The sequence below is a fragment of the Otolemur garnettii genome, unplaced genomic scaffold, assembly GCF_000181295.1.
Source record: "Otolemur garnettii isolate 467f Iridium unplaced genomic scaffold, OtoGar3 scaffold00008, whole genome shotgun sequence".
Taxonomy (NCBI): Eukaryota; Metazoa; Chordata; class Mammalia; order Primates; family Galagidae; genus Otolemur; species Otolemur garnettii.
In genome coordinates, this window is record NW_003852403.1 from 35,201,502 (window position 1) to 35,223,179 (window position 21,678).

The window sequence follows — 21,678 nt, forward strand, 5'->3', positions numbered from 1 at the left end:
TTTTTTTTTAAATGTTAAAAAAATGTTAGTATATAGTTTTAAATGTTAGTATATAGTTATTTTTATTGTTTTTAATTCTTTGTCAGTTAAACATGGTTCAGATATCTTTTAGTTCTCCTGTTTTTTAATAATAGGAGTTTTTTATTGGTATACATTTATGGGGTACAAATGTAAATTTGTTACATTGATATATCGAATAGTGATGAAGGCAAGGCTTTTAGTATATCCATCACTGGAGTAATATACATTGTATCCATTGAGTAATTTCTCATCTAATTTTTACCTCCCACTCTTCTGAGTTTCCAGTGTCTATCATTCCATACTCTATTTCCATGGATACATGTCACTTTAGTTCTCACTTGTTTTATGTGAGATGACACAGTATTTTTCTTTCTGTGTCTTGAGTTATTTCACTTAAGATAATCCATGTTGCTCCAATAGACATGATTTTATTCTATTTTTATGGCTATTATGTATGTGTGCTATATTGTCTTTATTCAGTGACAATAGAAGTTTTAAATGGTTCTTTTTTAACTATTCTTTTGAAACTCATTCTGCAAATATCCTCATCCAAAAGCCAGAATCAATCAGTGCTTCACTTATAGTGAAGATTTTTTTTTTACTTACTTTTTGTCATCTCCGTGCTACTTTTTTGCTAGTTCCTCAGTGCATTAAGAAAACAAAAAAATTATCCAGCATTTTTTGTGTTTTCAACAGGATTGGTTTGTTTCTTCTAAGCTACTTAAAATCAAAGTTCTAGAATAATTTGTCATGTTTAATGTAAGAAAATTGCCACAGTAATATAGCATAATATAGATTAAAAATTAGTGAAATAAATAGGAATATTTTGATTATAAGCAATTTTCAAAACTTTTTGTTGCATTTAGTAATATAGTGAATGTTTATTCATAATAAGGAAAATATAATAAAGTTTTTCGTTGGTGGAAGAAAACTACAAACAATGCCACCATAAGTAAAATGCGAAATCCATGTTGTTTCTGATAGTTATATTCAAAGTTTATGACTATTTCAAAGATAGATTAGATTAGAAATAGTAATGATCTCAACTATAAGGCAACTGGAACATATTTAGTAAATAAGCAAGTTAAAGTCTGAGTGGCATAATTTGAAAAAACACTTAACTTGTCACTCAGAGGACTTGAAGTCCTTGCTTCAAGGCATGTAAATTTTTGTTTCCACCTTCATTCAGTATTAATTGCTTACCTTTGAGTTTAGTTTAGATTCTGAGCTTGTAAAATAAATTCCCAATGAGATTTAGGGTTTTTTTTTTTTTTTGAGACAGAGCCTCAAGCTGTCCCCGTGGGTAGAGTGCTCTGACGTCACAGCTCACAGCAAACTCCAACTCCTGGGCTCAAGTGAGTCTCCTGCCTCAGCCTCCCAAGTAGCTGGGACCACAGGCGCCCGCCACAACGCTTGGCTATTTTTTGGTTGCAGCCGTCATTGTTGTTTGGCAGGCCTGGGCTGGATTCAAACCTGTCACCTTAGGTGTATGTGGCTGGTGCCTTAGCCACTTGAGCCACAGGTGCCGAGCCAGAGATTCAGGTTTTAAAAACCCAGGATCAAGAGCTTCTATAGGTAGTATGCAAGCCTGAAAGTTTTGTAAATCCTTGGCAAATGACAGGTATATAGATTAAATACCCCCAAATATAAACTGTAATCCTGGTAATTCATCCTTAATTCTGTATTCCTTATTTGCTATAGTCTTTTCACTTAGCTAAATAGTCCAGAGGGAACTTTGGATTTATATTCCTGTTATCATTCCACTTATTCTTTATAGTATTCTTAACTAAGATAAGGAAATAAGCATCAGGATGTATATATAGAGAGAGCCTTTATGCATTCTTCATTTCTGTTAGATCAAGTATGAGCTGGGCCTGTGCCAACTGATTCTGAAATCTAGTCGATTTCTCTTGACTTTGCTACAGAATAGGGGAATGTACCATTCCTTAATCATGTCTGATCTGTTTTTAAAAATAGTACTTTTAATTTTAGATTATCTTAATATAGGTTGTTTATTTCTGAAATGATTCCTTAATGACAATTGTTGGAGTATAGAACTTTCTGGCTTAAGATAATATTTCTGAGCACCATGGTTGTCAATAAACATTTTTAAGCATGATTTAATTGACTTTTGTTTGTGTAGCCCCCAGTTCTTAGTTCTTTACAAAATACCTTCTTTGTCCAGTTCAAATTTTTTTTCTTCTGATATATTATTAGCAAGCATTTGAAATAAATGACAATCTCATTTGTTTTGTTTTGTTTTTTTTAGAGACAGAGTCTCACTCTATAACCCTGGATAGAGTGCTGTGGCTTCATAGCTCACAGCAATCTCAAACTCTTGCCTTAGCCTCCTAAGTAGCTGATACTACAGGTGTCTGCCACTATGCACAGCTAGTTTCTCTATTTTTAGTAGAGATGGGTTCTTACTTTTGCTCAGGCTGGTCTTGAACTCCTGAGCTTAAGTAATCCACATGCCTTGGACTCCCAAAGTCCTAGGATTACAGACATGAGCCACCATGCCCACTCTGATTTTTCTCATTTTAAAATATGACTAGTTTTGACAGTATTATCAGTGTTGTTCTAGACCTTTTAATATACATTTTACAAAATAATATGTATGTCAACAGCTACTATATATACTTGTATAATTTTAATAAAAAGGATCAACTATTAGTATTGCTTTTTTTTTTTAAGAGACAAAGTCTCACTTTGCTGCCCTCTGTAGACTGCTGTGGTGTCACAGCTCATGGCAACCTCCAGCTCTTGGGCTTAGGCGATTCTTTTGCCTCAGCCTTCCGAGTAGCTGGGACCACAGGTGCCCGCCACAACACCCAGCTATTTTTTTTGTCACAGTTTGACTGAGGCTGAGTCTGAACCCACCTACTCACTGAGGGTAGCCCTACTCACTGAGCTTCCCATTAGTATTGCTTTTTAATTTATTATATTTCTAAGTCTTCATATCACTATTGATAGAGGTATCTCTTTTTAAGCAATGTTTTACTATGTAGATGACTAATATTACTGTAATGTGTGTAATGGATATTAAGACTTTTTTGTTTCTCAAATAATGTGTAGTGCCAATACTACTACTAGTAATAATAAATATAGCAACTTAATCTGGGCCAGTTACTATTCTGAGTTGACATATATCATTTAATTTTCATGTAATTTTGTACTGTTTTCAATTTAGATTTCATGAATAAGGAAATAGACATTGGGCTGGGAGATACAGTAGTCTCCCCTTATCTGCAGTTTTACTTCCCCTCAGTTTCCCCAGGTCAACTCCCAGGTGCTCTGAAAATATTAAAGTGAAAATTTGAGAAATACATAATTCATAAATTTTAAATTGTGGGCCATTCTGAGTAGCCTGCCACCCTGCCCTGTCCTACTTGAGATGGGAATCCTCCCTTTTCCAGCATAGCTGTGCTGTGTATGCTACTTGCCTAGTAGTCACTTAGTATAACTAAGCTGTCAGTTATCAGATTGATTGTCACTGTATTACAGTGCTTGTGTTCAGATAACTCTTATTTTAAAGAGCCTTCACCAGAATGTAAGAATCCCTAAAACCACACCACTCTGAAAGACTTTGTATTATGGCTTTTCCATGCTTTTTATAGGGGGAAGGAGGAATGTCTTTCAACTTCTTTTAGATTTTGAGATTTCTTGGGGGTGTAAAAATGGGATTGTGGCAGTAAACTTCCGCAAAGCAATAGAAGAGAACATACTCTTGCTAGTTGGATGATTTCCCCCTGGAAATCTTGATAAGGCACATTGAATGGTGCCAAAGAGGGTTGGTATGATGGCAACTGGTATAAAGATGTATATAGATTGCCTTTTTTTAAAGTGAGGATTTGGATTTGTAATATTAATCTATAATGCCTTTGATTTGTCTAAGTTTATTGAATTTAGTAACCAGTAATGCCAAAAATCAATTGACCTTTACTTGCATGGGTAACTTGATGTTATAATTGTTCAATTTTTCATTCCCTATGTGTCACTGTTAGCTTTTAAAGTATATTACTAGATTATATTACTAAATGATTTTTGAAAATTTGAGCCCACATTTTGCACTCATAGGATCTCTTAATTTTGTTTATGGCAATTACTTTGCTAATACATGCAGGTGTCACAGTGGATCTTTATTGAGAGGACTTAGAGAGTTTGAGATTCTTAAAATAATGTAAGAAGAAAATGAGCACTTATTATGCATTCACCATTAGAGTATTAAGACATTTTCTAGGCCAGGCTCTGTGGCTCACACCTGTAATCCTAGCATTCTGGGAAGCTGAGATGAGTGGATTGCTTAGGCTCACGGCTTTAAGACCACCCTGAGCGAAAAGCAAGAACCCCATCTCTAATAAAAATTGAAAAACTGAGGCAAGAGAATTGCTTGAGCCCAAGAGTTGGAGGTTGCTGTGAGTGATGACATCACTGCACTCTACCCAAGGTGACAGCTTGAGACCGTCTCAAAAAAAAAAAAAAAAAGACATTTTCTGATAATTTAAAGCTGTATCATGTAGTAAATTAAGAAGCTATGGTATTTCTAGCAGGCTTTAAAGGACATGAATCTTTGAATAAGTAGCCATGAATTTTAAACAACAAAAAGCAATTTATATTTTTAAAAAAATTAATTTGTTTTATAAACATTACTTTTTAGGTATCTGTAATGCGTGATCAGGAGAAACTACTGAGGGTTAAAATTAATGAACTAGAGAAAAAGAAAAACCAATGTTCTCAGGAAATAGATATGAAACAGCGAACCATTCAGCAACTCAAGGTACAGTTTTGTTTTTAAAGATGGCTTAAGTGCATTCTGTTAGTATATTTTAGTGCCTAATATGTATAAATTAATTTTTAATATTGTGTTTTGATCTTTTCTTGAATCTAAAAATAAATTACTTTAAATAAGTCAATAGTGACTTAATTTTAACAAAGAGTATGGGAAAGAAAAAATGAAAACTTTACAGTGGAGAAACCTAGCAGATTAAGTTTTCAGGAACAGCATCACTAGTAATTAGTCATAGTAATGCTATGTACTTACTGATTTGATGAGACGAGAAGGGCACATCCCATCCACTATGTCATATTGTTCCCTCATTCACAACCTCAGTCTTTTGATGAGAAAACATGAGACAAACCCAAATTGAGGATGTTCCACATAATACCTGACCAGTGTAAAGTGTCGAGGTCATTAAAGGCAAAGAAAGACTGAGGAACTATCATGGATTGGAGGAGACTAAGGAGACATGTTGACTAAATGCAGTGTTATGTCCTGGATGGGATCCCAGAATAGAAAAAGGACAGCAGTGGAAAAGCTGGTGAATGGTGGTGAAGTCTATAGTTAATTAATAGTATGCTGATGTTAATTTCTCAATTTCTGATAATTATATCATGGTAATGTAATATGTTAACATTTGAGGACGCTGACAGGACGTTATAGAACTAAATTTGCAACTCTTGTAGATCTAAAATTTCAAAATAGTAAAAAAAAAGTCTAGCTCTTATAACAAATTCTCTTTTAAAATGACACTTGAAAATCAAAATTCCTTCATTATAAATGGTTATGTTTCGTTGACGACATTAGCTAAATGGATGAAGCAACAATAATAGAATTCAGAGATATCCAGGATCTGTAATGATTCATTCTAAGATTTATAAAATGAGGAGATAGTAATGGTGAAGTTAGATAAGATAGGGAGTGAAGTTTGGATTATATAACAGGTTAAAACTAGAATTGTTGGATTTCTAGGCCTGTAATTTAATAATAATTAATTATTAAGCATTTATTTATGATTATTAAATTGTAAATAATCATGACTCTTTAATTACCTTGCTTTTTTTCCAGTCTTGCAGTTACTTTGTAGGTACAGGGGATGGAGGGCTCTAGTTTTTCTGCATTTTGAGGTTACTGACAGGGAGCTTTTATGATTTTCCTTCTTTCTCCTACATAAAATATATAGCAGACCTACATTTTCTTTTGTTTCTGCTTTTTGTCGTATGTGAGAAACATTTACCTACAATGTGGAGTAAGTAAAATAACTGAGTCATAACTTAGATGACTTTTTTTTTCTTACTACCATTCTCACCCTGCCTTTTTCTATAAGGTGAACTTGGAAGCTTGAGACTGATAGACTTTTAGGAGACTGATTTCAAGCCAAATGAGTCCTGTTTTCAAGACCTACTATTAAATATTGTTCTGTATTTAAGTTACATTTGCATCTAATTCATATTCTTTCATTTTGTAGGAGCAGTTAAGTAATCAGAAAGTGGACGAAGCTATGCAGCAGTATGAGAAAGTGTGCAAAGGTCAGTAATAAATTTCTACGTCTAGTACTAAAATGACTGCAATATAGGGAGTTGCAATAACAATTGATTAACATTTTCCTTTGAAATTTTTAAAGCGAAGTGAGGGCAACATAAGATACAAATTTATCAAGAGAAAAGAAGTGCTTCTCATTTTTCAACTTAAAATTTATTCTTAAGGAAAAGAAAAAGTAAAAAATATTTAGTTAAAGCAACATCGATATCTTGGTAATGGCCGATATGTTTGAAAAATAAAATTAGTCAAAGTTATAAAGGTCAGATGAATGGAATAGATCTGGAAAAAATTGTGTAAAAAATACAATTCAAGTAAAATATTTTAAAAATAAAGTAATATATTTCTTAAAAGTTCTTAAAACCATTTAATACTTTAGATTTAAATCTGAGTTGTTAAATTATGCTTTTCTTACTCAAATTGTATTGATTCGTTATTTGAAATATTATAAAATTACTTTTATTGATGATATGTGCATATTTCTGTTGTTAAAAGTATACCAACTAATTCCTCCCACACTAACCCTCTATCTTCTTAGTTATGTGAGTAATAGAGCTGGGATTTGAACCTAGGGCTGCTTTACTCTTAAGTTTTAGACTCTCTTTACTAATCTGTGTTATCTGTACTTGGCCAATAAGAGAAGCGGTGAGACTGCCAGATTTTTACTTAATTTAGATGAACTTGCACATTGGTGGAGTTAACTTTGATGAATAACTTGTATGTGAAAATACATCTCTGCATATAGTCCTATTTTCTTCCTTTTTTGAGACAGAGTCTCAGTTTGTCACCCTTGGTAGAATGCCATGACATCATAGCTCACAGCAACCTCAAACTCTTGGGCTGAAGTAATCCTCTTGCCTCAACTTCCCAAGTAGCTGGGACTATAGGCGCCTGCCACAATGCCCTGCTGTTTTTTAGAGTTGGGGGTCTCACACTTGCTCAGGCTGGTCTCAAACCTGTGAGCTCAGGAAATCCACTTACTTGGCCTCCCAGAGTGCTAGGATTATGAGCCACTACGCCGGCCTTCTCTTCTGCCTTTCTTAGAGCCTTGTCACTTTAACATTTCTTACTCCTATAGTCTTTTTTTTTTTTTTTTTTTATTGAATGGTAACTATGTACATTAATGCACTTTTAGGGTACAGTGTGGGGTTTTCACACACAATCTGAAACACTTCCACTGCCATAGTCTTTTAGGGTTCTCCTTTATATTGGTGCCTTTGTTATTATTGGAAAATCTGGGCAGATCTTGGTCTTTCTCAAAACGTCTGCTCTTGGACCAAGATGCTTATAGTTTTTATCATATTTTAATTTTTCCTTTCTTTGCCAAATATGGAGAAGTGTGGCCTAGGTCCACCGTGACTTCCATATTTTCCATGTTCCCAAGTCACTTGTAACCTGTGTACCTTGTAACCTAATTTCAAATTGATTAGCTTTTTGTAATCTCTGTTTTGCTTTTTATACTATTTTGATGTTTATTGTCCGTTCTCTTTTTCCTCGTTTTTTAAAAAGTAATATTTATTTTTTGTGACGTATAATTTTTCTAAAGACAAAGGTAGTATGTAGCTTCTTCCCTCTTTCTGAAACTCTATTACTCAGCTTTTGTCATCTATTCTGAAGTTACCTTCTTCCTTTCAGAATGAGTCTCAGCTGCTCTAGCAACTTTCCTGATTAAGAAATCTTTGTTCTCTTTATTTTCTTTGTTGAGAGTTCATTCCCTCTTATAGTTTTAGTTATGCATGAGACGTTTCTCTACAAACAAAGAAACTTCTCTGGTCTCTGTAGATCGCATGTTCACACTAAGTTCAGCATTGGTGTGGGGTCTACAAGGTTACCTAGAGGGATGAACCAGCTCAGGTCAGAAATAGAGCAAGTCAAACTCCATGTTGATCAGTAATGGGATTGTGCCTACAAATAGCACTTCAGCCTGGGCAACATAGCAAGACTGTCTCTTTAAAGAAAAGAAAAGTAAAACTATATTTTCAACTCTTAAGGTTTTCCCTCATTTCTAAATTTCTATTTAAAGAGTAAATGTCTAAGCTTTTATAAAAGGTGATTTAAGAAAAATACTGGGCAGTGCCTGTGGCTTAAAGGAGTAGGGAGCCGGCCCCATATACCAGGGGTAGTGGGTTCAAACCCAGCCCCCGCCAAAAACTGCAAAAAAAGAAAAATACTAAATGTCTTTTATTTAGCCATCATTAATATTATTTTGTAAAAAATGGGGATATAATATACACAACATAAAATTCACTCTTTAGAAATACATAGTTTAAGGAAGCTTATTATTCTATTCACAAGAATGTACCACCATTGGTCACCATTATCTAATTCCAGAACATTTTTGTTACTTTAAAAAGAGAAGCCCTGTACCCATTAGCAGTCTCATCTCATTTACCCTTTCCCTCCAGCTTCTGGCAGACACTAATCTACTTTCTGTCTTTATGAATTTGCCTGTTGTAGACGTTTCACTTCAAGTGTCGTTCTTCACTTGAAATACGGTTTTTAAGTTTTATTCATCTTGTGTGTATCAGTGCTTTATTACTTGTTAAGGCTAACCAATAATCCATTGTATAGATGTACTACCTTTTTTTTTTTTTTGGTTCAGTTTTTGGCTGGGGGCTGGGTTTGAACCCACCGCCATATGGGGCCAGTGCCCTGCCCTACTCCTTTGAGCCACAGGTGCCACCCCTGTACCACATTTTTTTATACATCAGTTAATGGACATTCAGGTTATATCCACTTTTTGGCTTTCCTGAACATTTGCATGCAAGTTCGTAGATAAACATGTTTTTAATTTTCTTGGGGATGGTAAGCAAGTGCTGCATGTTGAGTGCTTGATTAGTACTATATTTTTGCCATGTGTAAGATGCTTCCATGAATAATGGGCACCTATGTTTTTGGCCCGAACTTTCAGGAAAATAATCTTTCATTTCAATTATTTAATTCAATTTTATTTTTTTTTTTTTTGAGACAGAGTCTCGCTATGTCGTCCTTGGTAGAGTGCTGTGGTGTCACAGCTCACAGCAACCTCAAACTCCTGGGCTAAAGCGATTCTCCTGCCTCAGCCTCCTCAGCTTCCCGAGTAGCTGGGATCACAGGCGCCCGCCACAACACCCAGCCATTTTTGGGTTCCAGTTGTCCCTGTTGTTCAGCAGGCCCTGGCTGGGCTCAAACCCTCTGCCTTCTATCTGTGTGGCTGGCGCCCTACTCACTGATCTATAGTCACTGAGACTATCATATAAACTTTATTTGTTTATACTTAGGTACTTATTCTTTGAATCATAAAGGAATTTTAGCATTTTATGTTGTTACCGTTTTCTAGAGTTACACTTCTCTCTTTTTCTTTTTTTTTTTTTATTGTTGGGAATTCATTGAGGGTATAAGAAACCAGGTTACACTGATTGCATTTGTTAGGTAAAATCCCTCATATAATTGTGTCTTGCCCCCAAAAGATGTATGTCACACTGAGACCCCCACCCTTTCCCTCCTTCCCTCTCTCTGCTCTTCCTTTTCCCCACCCTTCTCCCTTATTTTCTCTCCCTCTTCTCTCCCCTTCCTCCACCCTCTACTGTGTATTAGGTCATTAATTGTCCTCATATCAAAATTGAGTACATAGGATTCATGTTCTCTATTCTTGTGATGCTTTACTAAGAATAATGTGTTTAGAGTTACACTTTTAATGCCTACACATAAATAAAAGAATTAAAAACATGTAATGTAGATACAGAATTAGTACTATTTATGTGTAATGCACATGCTTATTTTTCCCTTAAAAAGTTTGGGCAAAAAAGTGCATACATGGCAAAATATAGTACTTGTTTATGCTAGTCATTTATTTCACTATGACACCACAGAGCTATCTTTAGATATATCTTTAGACAGGTATGACGAAATACCTATCTTAGCCTTCATTACTTTGTTTAATTTTCTATTTTATTTGTTGTATATTGGGGGTTCTTTCCTGAAATAAAATGTAAATTAATTGAGACTGTGGCTAGTAAAATAATTCTCTTTTCTTTTACTGCTCTAGATTGTTACCTTTCAAATGGTAGGTAAATAGCTATTAGTGAGGTTATCATTGGTGTCCTGGACCTTTTCTTAATTGGTAACTAAATGTGTCATTTTTTTTTTCTACTAGTAAGTTTGAAATCAAAATACAGAGTGTGAGAGGGAGGGAATTCATTGGATAAAATTACTTTTTGCTTTGTAAAATGTGCTCCCATATGTAATGCACACCTGTGATTTTTGCCCAAACTTTAGGAAAATTTCACCTTTGAGAAAGTGGCTGGGTCTCTACCTGGAGAGACACATTTGGGGTAGGCTAACACTCGCCTGGTAAAAGTGTAGATTGTATTGCCCTCCTCCAGCTGACCTTCCTCTCTCCCTGGACCCCTTCCTCCCCACCATAGTGGGGACTGTGGCTGAGGTGGCCACAAGTGTGGTTGGCAAGGTGGGAGCTTCTCAGGCTGTACAGCCCACAGGCAGCCAGGTGAGTCCCTGGCACCTGTGTGGGGCTCCTAGTCCCCTCCATGCAGCCAACTTTTCCATAACCCCTCATCATGGTGCTTGGCAGAGGCTGCTTGGGTCCTCTCCCAGTGGATCCTAGATCCTCCTGTACTGGAACACCTTGCACTTGGCAGGCCCAGGCAGGCGACCATGGCTACCCCAGGAGGCTCACTGAGCTCTCGTACCACAGAGCCACAGTGCCGGTGTACTATATACAATACACATTATTATTTCTCCCTCAAAAATTCGGGCAAAAAGTGCACAGTATATGTGGTATAGTTAATTGTATAATCTGACAGTACTTGCAGATCACACTTATAGGAAAGGTTTATCTGATAATACCAGGAAATGACTTTAATTCTAGGAGGAATTCTATTTTAAGTGCTCTCCTGGCAGCTTACGTCAGTGGGCTGAAGTATTAAAAACGGCTCATATAATTTTTTTCTTGTTTTGTTTTTTTAAACTTGCTTTATGTACACTTTGAGGGAGCCATCTTTGGTAGCTGTGTGACTAAAAGCAGCCTGACTTTGAGCTGTGCATTTGTAGCTGTGTTACCTCTGATACCAGTAATGGTTTTGGTAGTCCTTCTCTGAAATGAACTTTGCTGCCATGTGCTGTCACTAGAGGTAACAAACTAACCTTTCCTGTTTATCTGTTTCTTGCTTGCTTATAAGTCATTACTGCAGAAATTTTTGAAGGGCTAAGCTAGTAGCAGTAGCCTTCCAAAAGTCATTTCTGAGTAGCTTGTTTTAAAAACACTAGAACTAAATATCTGACTTTGAATATTTTTTCTTGAAGTGGTTAATTACTCAAGTTTTTTTTATAAAATTCATATTGGGATTAGACCTCTTAGTTTTAGGAGGTAAAGATTTTAGTTTTGGTTTGAGAATATTAATAGTGAAAATAAGTATTTTGCCAAATAACATTTTTTCTAAATCTTAACATTTGTGTTTATTAGTAGTAATAGTTTAATGATATTGGAAATTGTTAAAAAGGTTCCTTTTCCATTCATTCCCTTTTTGTAATCATTCCAGCATCCCTCCATACATCAGGTCTATGTCTATATCTGTATCTATATCTGCATAGTGTCCCACTGGTTGTACATGAAGTCTCTATACATAAAGGGAAATTGTAGCTAACTGTACCTTTACTTACAAAATATTTGTTATAAAATTAAAAAAAAATTTACAAAATATTCTCTATGTGTTGGCTAGCTCTTTGTAAAATTTCATAAGACTGTTTTGTAAATAAAGGTATATTTAGCTATACTTTCCCATTTTTTCCTATGTATGGTGATTTTATGGGTGACCTTTGGGACACTGTGTATATCTGGTTTTTTGTTTGTTTGTTCTCACTCTGTTGTCCAGGCTGGAGTATAGTGGTATGATCACAGCTTACTGCCACCTCAAACTCCTCAAGTGATCCTTCTTCCTCAATTCCCCAAGTAGCTGGAACTATAGGAGCACACCACATGTCTGGCTAATTTTTCTTTTTCTTTCTTTTTTTTTTTTTGTAGAGACAGGCTCTCACATCTTTCTCAGGATGGTCTTGAACTCCTGACCTCAAGCAGTCCTCCCAGAGTGTTAGGATGACAGGCATGAGTTGCCATGTCTGTCCCCAAATCTACATGAAATGTGCTCCATGTATCCAGTGCTGTTCTAAGCATTGAGCATTCAGCAGTGACTAAGACAAAGTTTCTGCCTATCTGGATCCTGTATTCTATTATAGTTAATAAAAAATACATTTTAACTTTAGAAGGACTTAAGAATTGGATATCTAGATTTTTTTTTAAATGTTTTCAAATTTTTAGATCTAAGTGTTAAAGAGAAAATAATTGAAGACATGCGAATGACACTGGAAGAACAAGAACAAACTCAGGTAGAACAAGATCAAATGCTCGAGGCTAAATTAGAGGAAGTGGAAAGGCTGGCCACAGGTAAAGCAGAATTAGATAAATTTCTCAGAATATAAACATACTCTTTGATTTTATTTTGCTAGATTTCTTCTCTTTTTAAAGTAGCATGTTTTTATAATAATTTATGATAGAAAAGGATTTGGTGTGTTTTTAGAATGTCTTACCACTTACCATTTTCTAATTGTGACAACACTTTTATGGAAGTAAAGTTCCATGCAGTAAAGAAGGAGTAATGATTACTTATAAATTGAGAGTTATGGAAGATAATTTGCAATGTTCCAAAGATGTTAAGAATAAACTTTCAGTAGAGTTTCATCTCTGTCAAGCTTTTAGCATTATCTTATATGTTTCTATCAATAAACACTCTGATGTCATTGCCTTCATAATGCCATCAGAGCTTTTTAACAGTATGTGGAGAGATAGGATACTTATTTACTAATAAGAAAACCATGTGTGATACTTGTAGAAAGGACAAGAAATTTTGAATTAGGAATTACCTATGCCATTTTGTATATAAACTTGGCAGCAGGATACTTGGGTTGACTTAACCTAATTTTCCTCATTTGTAGCATCTGGCTAATGATAATGCCATGTATAATACTGCAGATTATTGTTAGGAAGATCAGATGAGATGATAAGCATAAGAGCACTTTGTATCCCTGAAACTATTTTGATGGTTGAAATTTTACTGGTGGTGATGATGAAGAGGAAGAGAAGGAGGAGTGCATGTCAATTCATACTTTTCTGGCCACTTTTAGGGATATGTTATAGTTTTTTTTCACAGAGTCTTATAGTCCTTCTTCACTAAGAATTTGGTAAGAACTCTTAGATGTTTAGCTGGTTCCATTATGGTCTTCTGATTTGTATCTGTATCTCCTGTCACATACATGTCTACATGGTCTAACTTTTGCATATGTTTTTAAAAATAATTTTATGTCTTCAAATCAGAATTGGAAGAATGGAAGGCAAAATGTAAAGATCTGGAAATCAAAAGTCACCAAAGGTCAAATAAAGAACTTGAGGATAACACTGATGTACTTAGTGAAAAACTCAGTAATCTTCAAGATGAGTTACAGGTATGATTGTATCTATATATGTCTTTGTTTCTATGTATGTATGTATGTATCTGTCTGTCCGCGTAAAGCTTCATTATAGTTCTAATGAAAGGAGAATTTAGTATTTTATATTTTGTTTTAGATATGACTGAAATAATACCTGAGAAACTTTAACATGTAGATATAGTTTTTCAGTGCCCATCAAAATGACATGGGGAGGAAATTACAAACTCTTATCTAGTGCCAATGAAAATGCAGTGATTGGGTCCTCAATATCATATTTTATATATTTAATTGCTTTTTTTTTTTTTGGTGTGTGTGAGACAGGGTCTCACTTTGTTGCCTTTGATAGAGTGCAGTGGAGTCATAGCTTATAGCACCCTCAAACTCTTGGGCTCAAGCAATCCTCTTTTCATTTTTAGTAGAGATGGGGCCTCACTCTTGCTCAGGCTGGTCTCAAACTCATGAGCTCAAGCAATCCATCTGCCTCAGCCTCCCAGAGTGCTAGGATTATAGGTGTGGGCTATCACACCCAATCCATATTTATTTAATTCTTAAATCCCCACTTCTAATGTCTTTGTACCCATTTTTCTACTCCTTAAACTTTTTACTCATCAAATGCTATAGGGGAGAAGATGATTGTCAGGAGCCTTATTTTGATAACGGTACATAAAATAATCTGTTCAAAGTTTAATTATTCAATTGGAGTAGAATTATATATTCTATTACTGGAACACTGCAGTACACATGAAACCATATTGTATAGATTATATATTCTGTTTTGCATTTACATATTTTTTCTTTGTTCAGCTTTAATATACTTTGGGTAGAATATAACGTATGGGGGATTCATTTTTTCATGAGATTTTCCAGGTACTATTTAAAATTTTGTACATTTTATCAGAAGTGGCATTCATAATTGTGGCTTGGGACTGAAGGAAACATAATAATGATTTTGGAAATTTGGCTTCATCTAATTATTTTCTTAAATTCAGGCTATAATCAGATACTGAAAACAAATACAAAAATATTAATTTCCCTTTGTAATAGTTAATTATATATTCTAGAATTTACCTTTTTCCATTTGTAAAAATTAAAAAACCACTAGCATAAATACTTCATTAACTATGAAAACCAATATCGCAACCATATTGGTAATGTTCACATTAACAAGTCCTGGTGTGTTGTGTGTTGTTCTATTATGTTGTAATCACATTATCGTAGGTTACAAGCTTTGAAATGGACTGCCATAGTTTATCCAGTACAGTAGTTTTAGAAATTTTTTTTTTTTTTTTTGAGACAGAGTCTCAAGCTATCCCCCTGGGTAGAGTGCTGTGGCATCACAGCTCACACCAACCTCCAACTCCTGGGCTCAAGCGAGTCTCCTGCCTCTGCCTTCCATGTTGCTGGGACCACAGGTGCCCACCACAATGCCTGGCCATTTTTTTTTGGTTGTAGCCATCATTGTTGTTTGGCGGGCCCGGGCTGGATTCAAACCCACCTCCTTAGTTGTATGTGGCTGATGCCTTAGCCACTTGAGCCACAGGCGCCGAGCCAGTTTTAGAAATTTTTAAAGTGGTATTACTGTTTTTGTTTCAAATGAACTTTTACTTGGATTTTGAACATATAAAATTAGATGCCTCTGAACTCAAAGCATTCGTGGACCCGTTTTGAAAATTGTTGATCAATTATATATTCCCTGTCTAATTGGCCTGAATGTTCCATTAATGAATGTCCTGTTGCACAAGTTATTCATTATTTGGCACCTTGTGTAGCCAAATACTTTTATGGTTACTTTTGGAACCATTCAATTAGAAATGACCACTTCAAGCCAAATCTTTCTTTGTATTTTCCTACCATTGAAGAATACTTGAGATATTTTAACTCTTTCTAAAGCTCATTGATAAAAGTACTTAATAAGGTATTGTAGCAAAATAGAGTTTATATAAAAAATACTGTTTAGGAAGGTAAACCAGTTAATGTTTCTTCTTACAGTCTGAAATAAATTCTGATATTATCTTTTTTTTGAGACAGAGTCTCAAGCTATCGCCCTAGGTAGAGTGCTGTGGTGTCACAGCTCACAGCAACCCCCAAATCTTGTGCTTAAGTGATTCTCTTGCCTCAGCCTCCCAAGTAGCTAGGACTACAGGTGCCCGCCACAATGCCTAGCCTTTTTTGTTGTTGTTGTAATTGTCACTGTTGTTTGGCAGGCCCAGGCTGGGTTTGAATCCGCTAGCTCCGGTGTATGTGGCTGGAACGCTTGCCACTTGAGCTACAGGTGCCGAGCCACATATTGTCATTTTTTATTTATTTAATTTTATTTTATATTTTAGTTTTTGGAGACAGAATCTTACTTTTTTGCCCTCGGTAGAGTGCTGTGGCGTTACAGCTCATAGTATCCTCAAACTCTTGGGCTCAAATAATTCTCTTGCCTCAGCCTCTCAAGTAGCTGGGACTACAGGCACCTGCCACAATGCTCACCTATTTTTAGATCGTGGGGGGGGGGGTCTTGCTTTTGCTCAGGCTGGTCTTGAACCCTTGAGCTCAGGCAGTCTACCTGCCTCAGTCTCCCAGAGTTCTAGGGTTGCAGGTATGACATCATGCCTGGCCCTTTTCATTTTTTAAAGAAAAACATACTTAAAGTTTTCAAAAGATAAAAAGTGATGGATTATATGAAAAAGTTGTAAAATTAATAACAGATTTAGTGACTATTTTTTAGGAATGTAGTAATTAACTTGTACCATATATACATATAGGAGTCTGAACAAAAGTATAAAGCTGAAAGAAAGAAATGGTTAGAAGAAAAAATGATGCTTATCACTCAAGCAAAAGAAGCAGAAAATCTGCGAAACAGAGACATGAAAAAATATGCTGAAGACAGGGAGCGTTGCGTAAAGCAACAGAAGGAAATGGTAACAATTATATCTTTGATATATTTCGTTTTCTTTTCTTGATTTGTTAAATTGATTTCTGGGATTTCTAGCAGTCTCCACATAGTTGCCTGTTTTGTTTTTTGAAAGTAGGTTGTCTATTTGTAAGATAACTTTTCTGCCCCAATTTATCTTGATAATCACTTATATTCTTGTTTTAATTTCTTTCAGTCTATTTAGCATGTTTGAAAAATGCCTAATTGCCTCTTGCTATCTCTAGCTATGTCCTCCTGCCCAGAGACCTGGCCAGTATACTGCTCTGTGCTGACTTTCACTTTAGTCAAGTATCCAAACAAAAATATCTACAAAGGCAGTAGATGCTCCTCAGCATCTTATATAATTATAGGTAAAGTGATCATTGTTTTTCTGCAAGACAGAACATCTACTTTATCTGATGGGGAAAAAAAATCGTATGTTAAAGGAAAAGAGAATGATGTTTGGAGTAGAATAGATACTAAACTTAAAAAAATCTCTTCCTTTTGACTACTGCAGAGTTTTCCCTGCTTTTATTTTTAAATTTTTTGTATTTTGAACTGTAGATTTTACATGATGTATGCATTTTACCTCATAAGCCAAATGTATCAGTCTTTTTGTTAGAGTCAACTAAGTGGTTTCTAGAAGACTATATCTATATAGTAGAAATGGTGTTCAGTTTTACATTGACTAGCTGCAACTTTTGTAATGATTCTGCCTTAGCCTGTTTTTTCCCTCTCTTATTTATTTATTTATGAATGAACAAACGAACCGGGGAATTGCTCTTTTACCCAGGCTAGAGTGCAGTAGTGTCATAATTCACTGCAACTTCAAACTCATGGGCTCAAGCAATTCCTTCTGCCTCAGCCTCCCAAGGAGCTGGGACTACAGGTGTGAGGCACCACACAAAGCTAATGTTTTTACTTTTTGTAGGGCCTACTGCCCCTGCTGGCCTCAAACTCCTAGCCTCAAGTAATCCTCTTGTCTTGGCCTCCCAGAGTGCTGGGATTACAGGTGTGAGATACCATACCCAGCCCTTTTCTCCTATTTAATTGATACTTAGTCTGTTTGACATGCAGTGTTGCCCATCAGAAGAAAGTCCTCCTTCATCGTAGGAAAACTATTGAGCAGCAAATAAACACTGGTTTTAAATGAAAAAACAGGTCTCTATGTACCTTGGCAATATCACATTATCATTTGATGGCGCTGCAATTATTTTCTCTTTTTTTTAAGACAGAGTCTCAAGTTGTCACCCTGGGTAGTGCCGTGGTGTCACAGTTTGCACCAACCTACTACAGGCACCTGCCACAATGCCTGGTTATTTTTTGGTTGTAGTTGTCCTTGTTGTTTGGCAGGCCTGGGCTGGATTCGAACACACCAACTCCAGTGTATGTGGCTGGTACCCAAACTGCTGAGCTACAGGTGCCAGGCCGGCACTAGCGGTTTTTAAAGATGGATTTTGAAAACTGCTAAATTTTCCTATAAATATTGGAGAGTTGATTTTCAGTAAGTTAAGGATTGTTTCCTCACTGCCCCCCCCCACCCGCTTTAAAGCTGCTTTTAACATTGAATCATTGAATATTGGACAAAGTTGTCCAATTAATGTGCTTTTGTGGACTAAACTTTCTAGTTTAACTTACTAAACTCCAGGCCATGCATATATTCTACTCCAAACATCATTCTCTTTTCCTTTAACATACTAATTTTTTTCCCCATCAGATAAAGTAGATGTTCTGTCTTGCAGAAAAACAATGATCACTTTACCTATAATTATATGAGATGCTGAGGAGCATCTACTGCCTTTGTAGATGTTTTTGTTTGGATACTTGACTAAAGTGAAAGTCAGCACAGAGCAGTATACTGGCCATGTCCCTGGGCAGGAGGACATAGCTAGAGAATAACAGGAGGGCAGGAGTGCTTAAGTCTACCAATGATGTATCAGTGGGCAGGTGGCATTTAATTGTGCACTTCATGTAGTCTTGGAAAAGCCAGAAGCCACATTTAGCCCTTGGGTGAAATATCTGTCCTTTCTGATAGGCAGGTTCTACTACTGAGTATTCTGCCGTTATGTCACTTGTAAATTGACAAATGACATAATGTAAATTTCCTTTGCTCCCATTAAAAACAAATTTACCTTTTATTTTGAATTCATTTTATTTACAGAAATGTTACAAAACTAGTACAGAGAACTCTTGTATGTCTGTCACCAAACTTCTGATGTTAGCATTTTATACAATAGCAGTACAATGATCACAACCAATTAAATAGTATTATAAGACTGTTAGCTGAATTTTGGACTTTATGAGAATTTCATCAACTTTCCCACTAATGTCTTTTCTGGGGCCCAGGATCTATCCTGGATACTATGTTATATTTGTTGTCATGTTTCCCTATAGTCTTGGCTTTTTGGAGGGGAAGGGGGAGTCATATACCAAATCCTGTAAGACTGATCATTATAATTACCACAGCCCCCAAGATGGTAGTAGGTTTTATTTTATGTGCTAACTCCATGTGACTGGAGGAACTTCCAGGAAGTGTTAGGTTAAGCAGAGTTCAGATGACCCATCTGTCTTAACAGAAAAGGTTGCTGCCAGCTTTCTGTTCTGTACCACAGCCTGTCAAATTTTCCTGGCCAATAGTAAGATGTAAGAGGCAAAAGTGAAGGATGTCACTGTCACCTTGGTTCTAAACTAGGAAGGGGGGTACTTTCTTTTCCTAGTTAGTGACCTCTCTGGCAGCAATGCTAGAAAGTAAATCCATTTTGAGATTTTAATACCAGGGAAAGCTAGCTTGCTGTTTTCTCCTATATGTTTCTTTATAATCATACTTAAGTTGTATATGTGTCTGCTATATTTAAGAAACACACTTTTGATTTTGGAAGCTTTTTAAAATTGTAACATATAACACAGAAATTAAACAAAACATAGTTTAGTGAGTTACTTATTGTAAAACCATCACCTGCTTAGCTAATAAGCATCTCAAGAAACAGAGCTTTGCCAACACTCCCAGAAACCCTTTCTTCTGCTTTTTCCCAGTGGCATTGTTATTCTGTCAGTGTTACACTATAGTTTTGTCCATTTTTTAATTTTATATAAATGAAACTACATGAATACATTGTGCCTCACTTCTGTACAATGCACAAGCACCTAGATTTTGATTAAAGTTACCTTTATTTTCTGTATCTATTTGAGAGAACTGGCATCTTAACAATATTAGGGGCTTTTCATCCTTGAACCCAAATTATCTCTCTGTTTATTTATGTCTTCTTTAATCTCTGTCAGCTGTGTTTTGTTGTTTTTCATGTTTAGATTTTGCACATATTTTCTTTAATTTTCCACTAAGTATTTCATGATAATTGACTCTACTGTAAATTATTTTTCCTATTGTTTGTTGCTATTAGGATTATCATTTGTTTTACTATAATTTTAACCTCTTATTTCCCTCAGTATTGGTAGAAATACTGGTATGAATTTAAAAGCAATAGCTGTAATTGTTTATTGAAAGAGGTTACCAATGAGCTGATTTTGGGAATGAGGTGGTATAGGGACAAATACAGCCTGTGGACATTTAATGTATATTTAATATATAAAATGGTACTATGTATTTTGTTTTATAAGTATTTTATTTATACTTGATATAATTTGTGACACTGTTTTGTTCATATGTATTCATGGTGTTAGGTATGATAAAAAAATTTAAAAAATTTTTGGATTCATGTTTGAAAGTTGATAATATTTTATTTATTTCCTGGTTAGGAAATACTTACAAAACAGCTGGCAAATAAAGATAGTGACCTTCAAAAGTGGCGAGAAGAACGAGATCAGTTGGTTGAGGCTTTGGAAATACAAATGAAAGCACTGATCTCCAGGAACACCCAGAAAGATAAAGAAATTGAACAGTTAAAAAAGATCACATCAGAGCCTTCTGAAACAGTCAGTAGAATCTTGTTCTTTCTATGCCATTTTAATTGAATATAGAGATTTTCCAAAATTTTTTAATTGAAGAATAAAAAAGTAAGTCTCGGTAGACTAAGAAGAATCAGAGTTTGAAAAAAATTTGGATATTTCTCATGAGTTTTGAACTTTCAGAGCTTATCATTATGATTGACTTGTCAGTGACTCAGATGTAAAACTTTCTTCAATATGTTGGTTATATCTCCCAAGTAGATTAACTAGAAAATCAACAGTTTATGATTTAGTCCCTAATTTACCTTTAAAATGTAGAAATGTGATGCAGCATGAACTCTTAGTTGTATTTGAATTCTTGGACCCACCCTTAAGTTTATTGTATAAAGATACAAACTATTTTGAAAGCAAGCCCCATGGCAGGGCCACATCATGAGTCATTTATTTAGCAGTCAATAAATATTATTTTCTTTTTTTGAGACAGAGTCCCAACCTGTTGCCCTAGGTAGAGGGCCGTGGTGTCACAGCTCACAGTAATCGCAAACTCTTGGGCTTAGTGATTCTCTTGCCTCAGCTTCCCAAGTAGCTGGGACTACAGGCACCCACCACAACACCCAGCTGTTTTTTGGTTGTAGTTGTTATTGTTCTTTGGCAGGCTCAGGCTGGATTTGAACCCACCAGCTCCAGTGTATGTGGCTGGCACCCCTGCTGCTTGATCTATAGGCACTGAGCCAATAAATAGTATTTTTGTAATAATAATTTAGGATTGGAAATCCTAAATGAAGACAGGATTGCCTTTCACAGATTGCTGCTTCCCAGTAGATTGAATTCAGGTGCATCTGAAACTAGTCTTTCTGGGATAAATTATCTATACTTAAAAATTTGCTGCTCTAGAGCTTTCAGACAAGAGGAAGAATGTGTGTGTGTGTGTGTGTGTGTGTGTGTGACATTAAGAGACTACATGGGCCCAGTGCCTGTGGCTCAAGTGGCTAAGGCGCCAGCCACATACACCTAAGGTGGCGGGTTCGAATCCAGCCCGGGCCCGCCAAACAACAATGAC

At 35.7% G+C, this 21,678-nt stretch overlaps 1 protein-coding gene across 4 annotated transcripts in view; it reads left to right on the top strand.

The window, feature by feature from the left end:
* The window catches only part of KIF20B (kinesin family member 20B), a 91,569-nt gene that overhangs the window by 52,147 nt on the left and 17,744 nt on the right, over positions 1–21,678 (top strand). For all 4 annotated transcript variants that reach the window (XR_002771741.1, XM_003783691.3, XM_012801317.2 and 1 more), the window contains exons 22-27: positions 4,679–4,798; positions 6,267–6,327; positions 12,651–12,776; positions 13,704–13,831; positions 16,567–16,722; positions 20,469–20,645. Coding sequence is in view for 3 of the 4 variants with exons in the window: in XM_003783691.3 (XP_003783739.1) it covers positions 4,679–4,798; positions 6,267–6,327; positions 12,651–12,776; positions 13,704–13,831; positions 16,567–16,722; positions 20,469–20,645 (768 nt within the window). In the remaining variant the exon portion in view is untranslated. The remainder of the gene's footprint in view (positions 1–4,678; positions 4,799–6,266; positions 6,328–12,650; positions 12,777–13,703; positions 13,832–16,566; positions 16,723–20,468; positions 20,646–21,678) is intronic.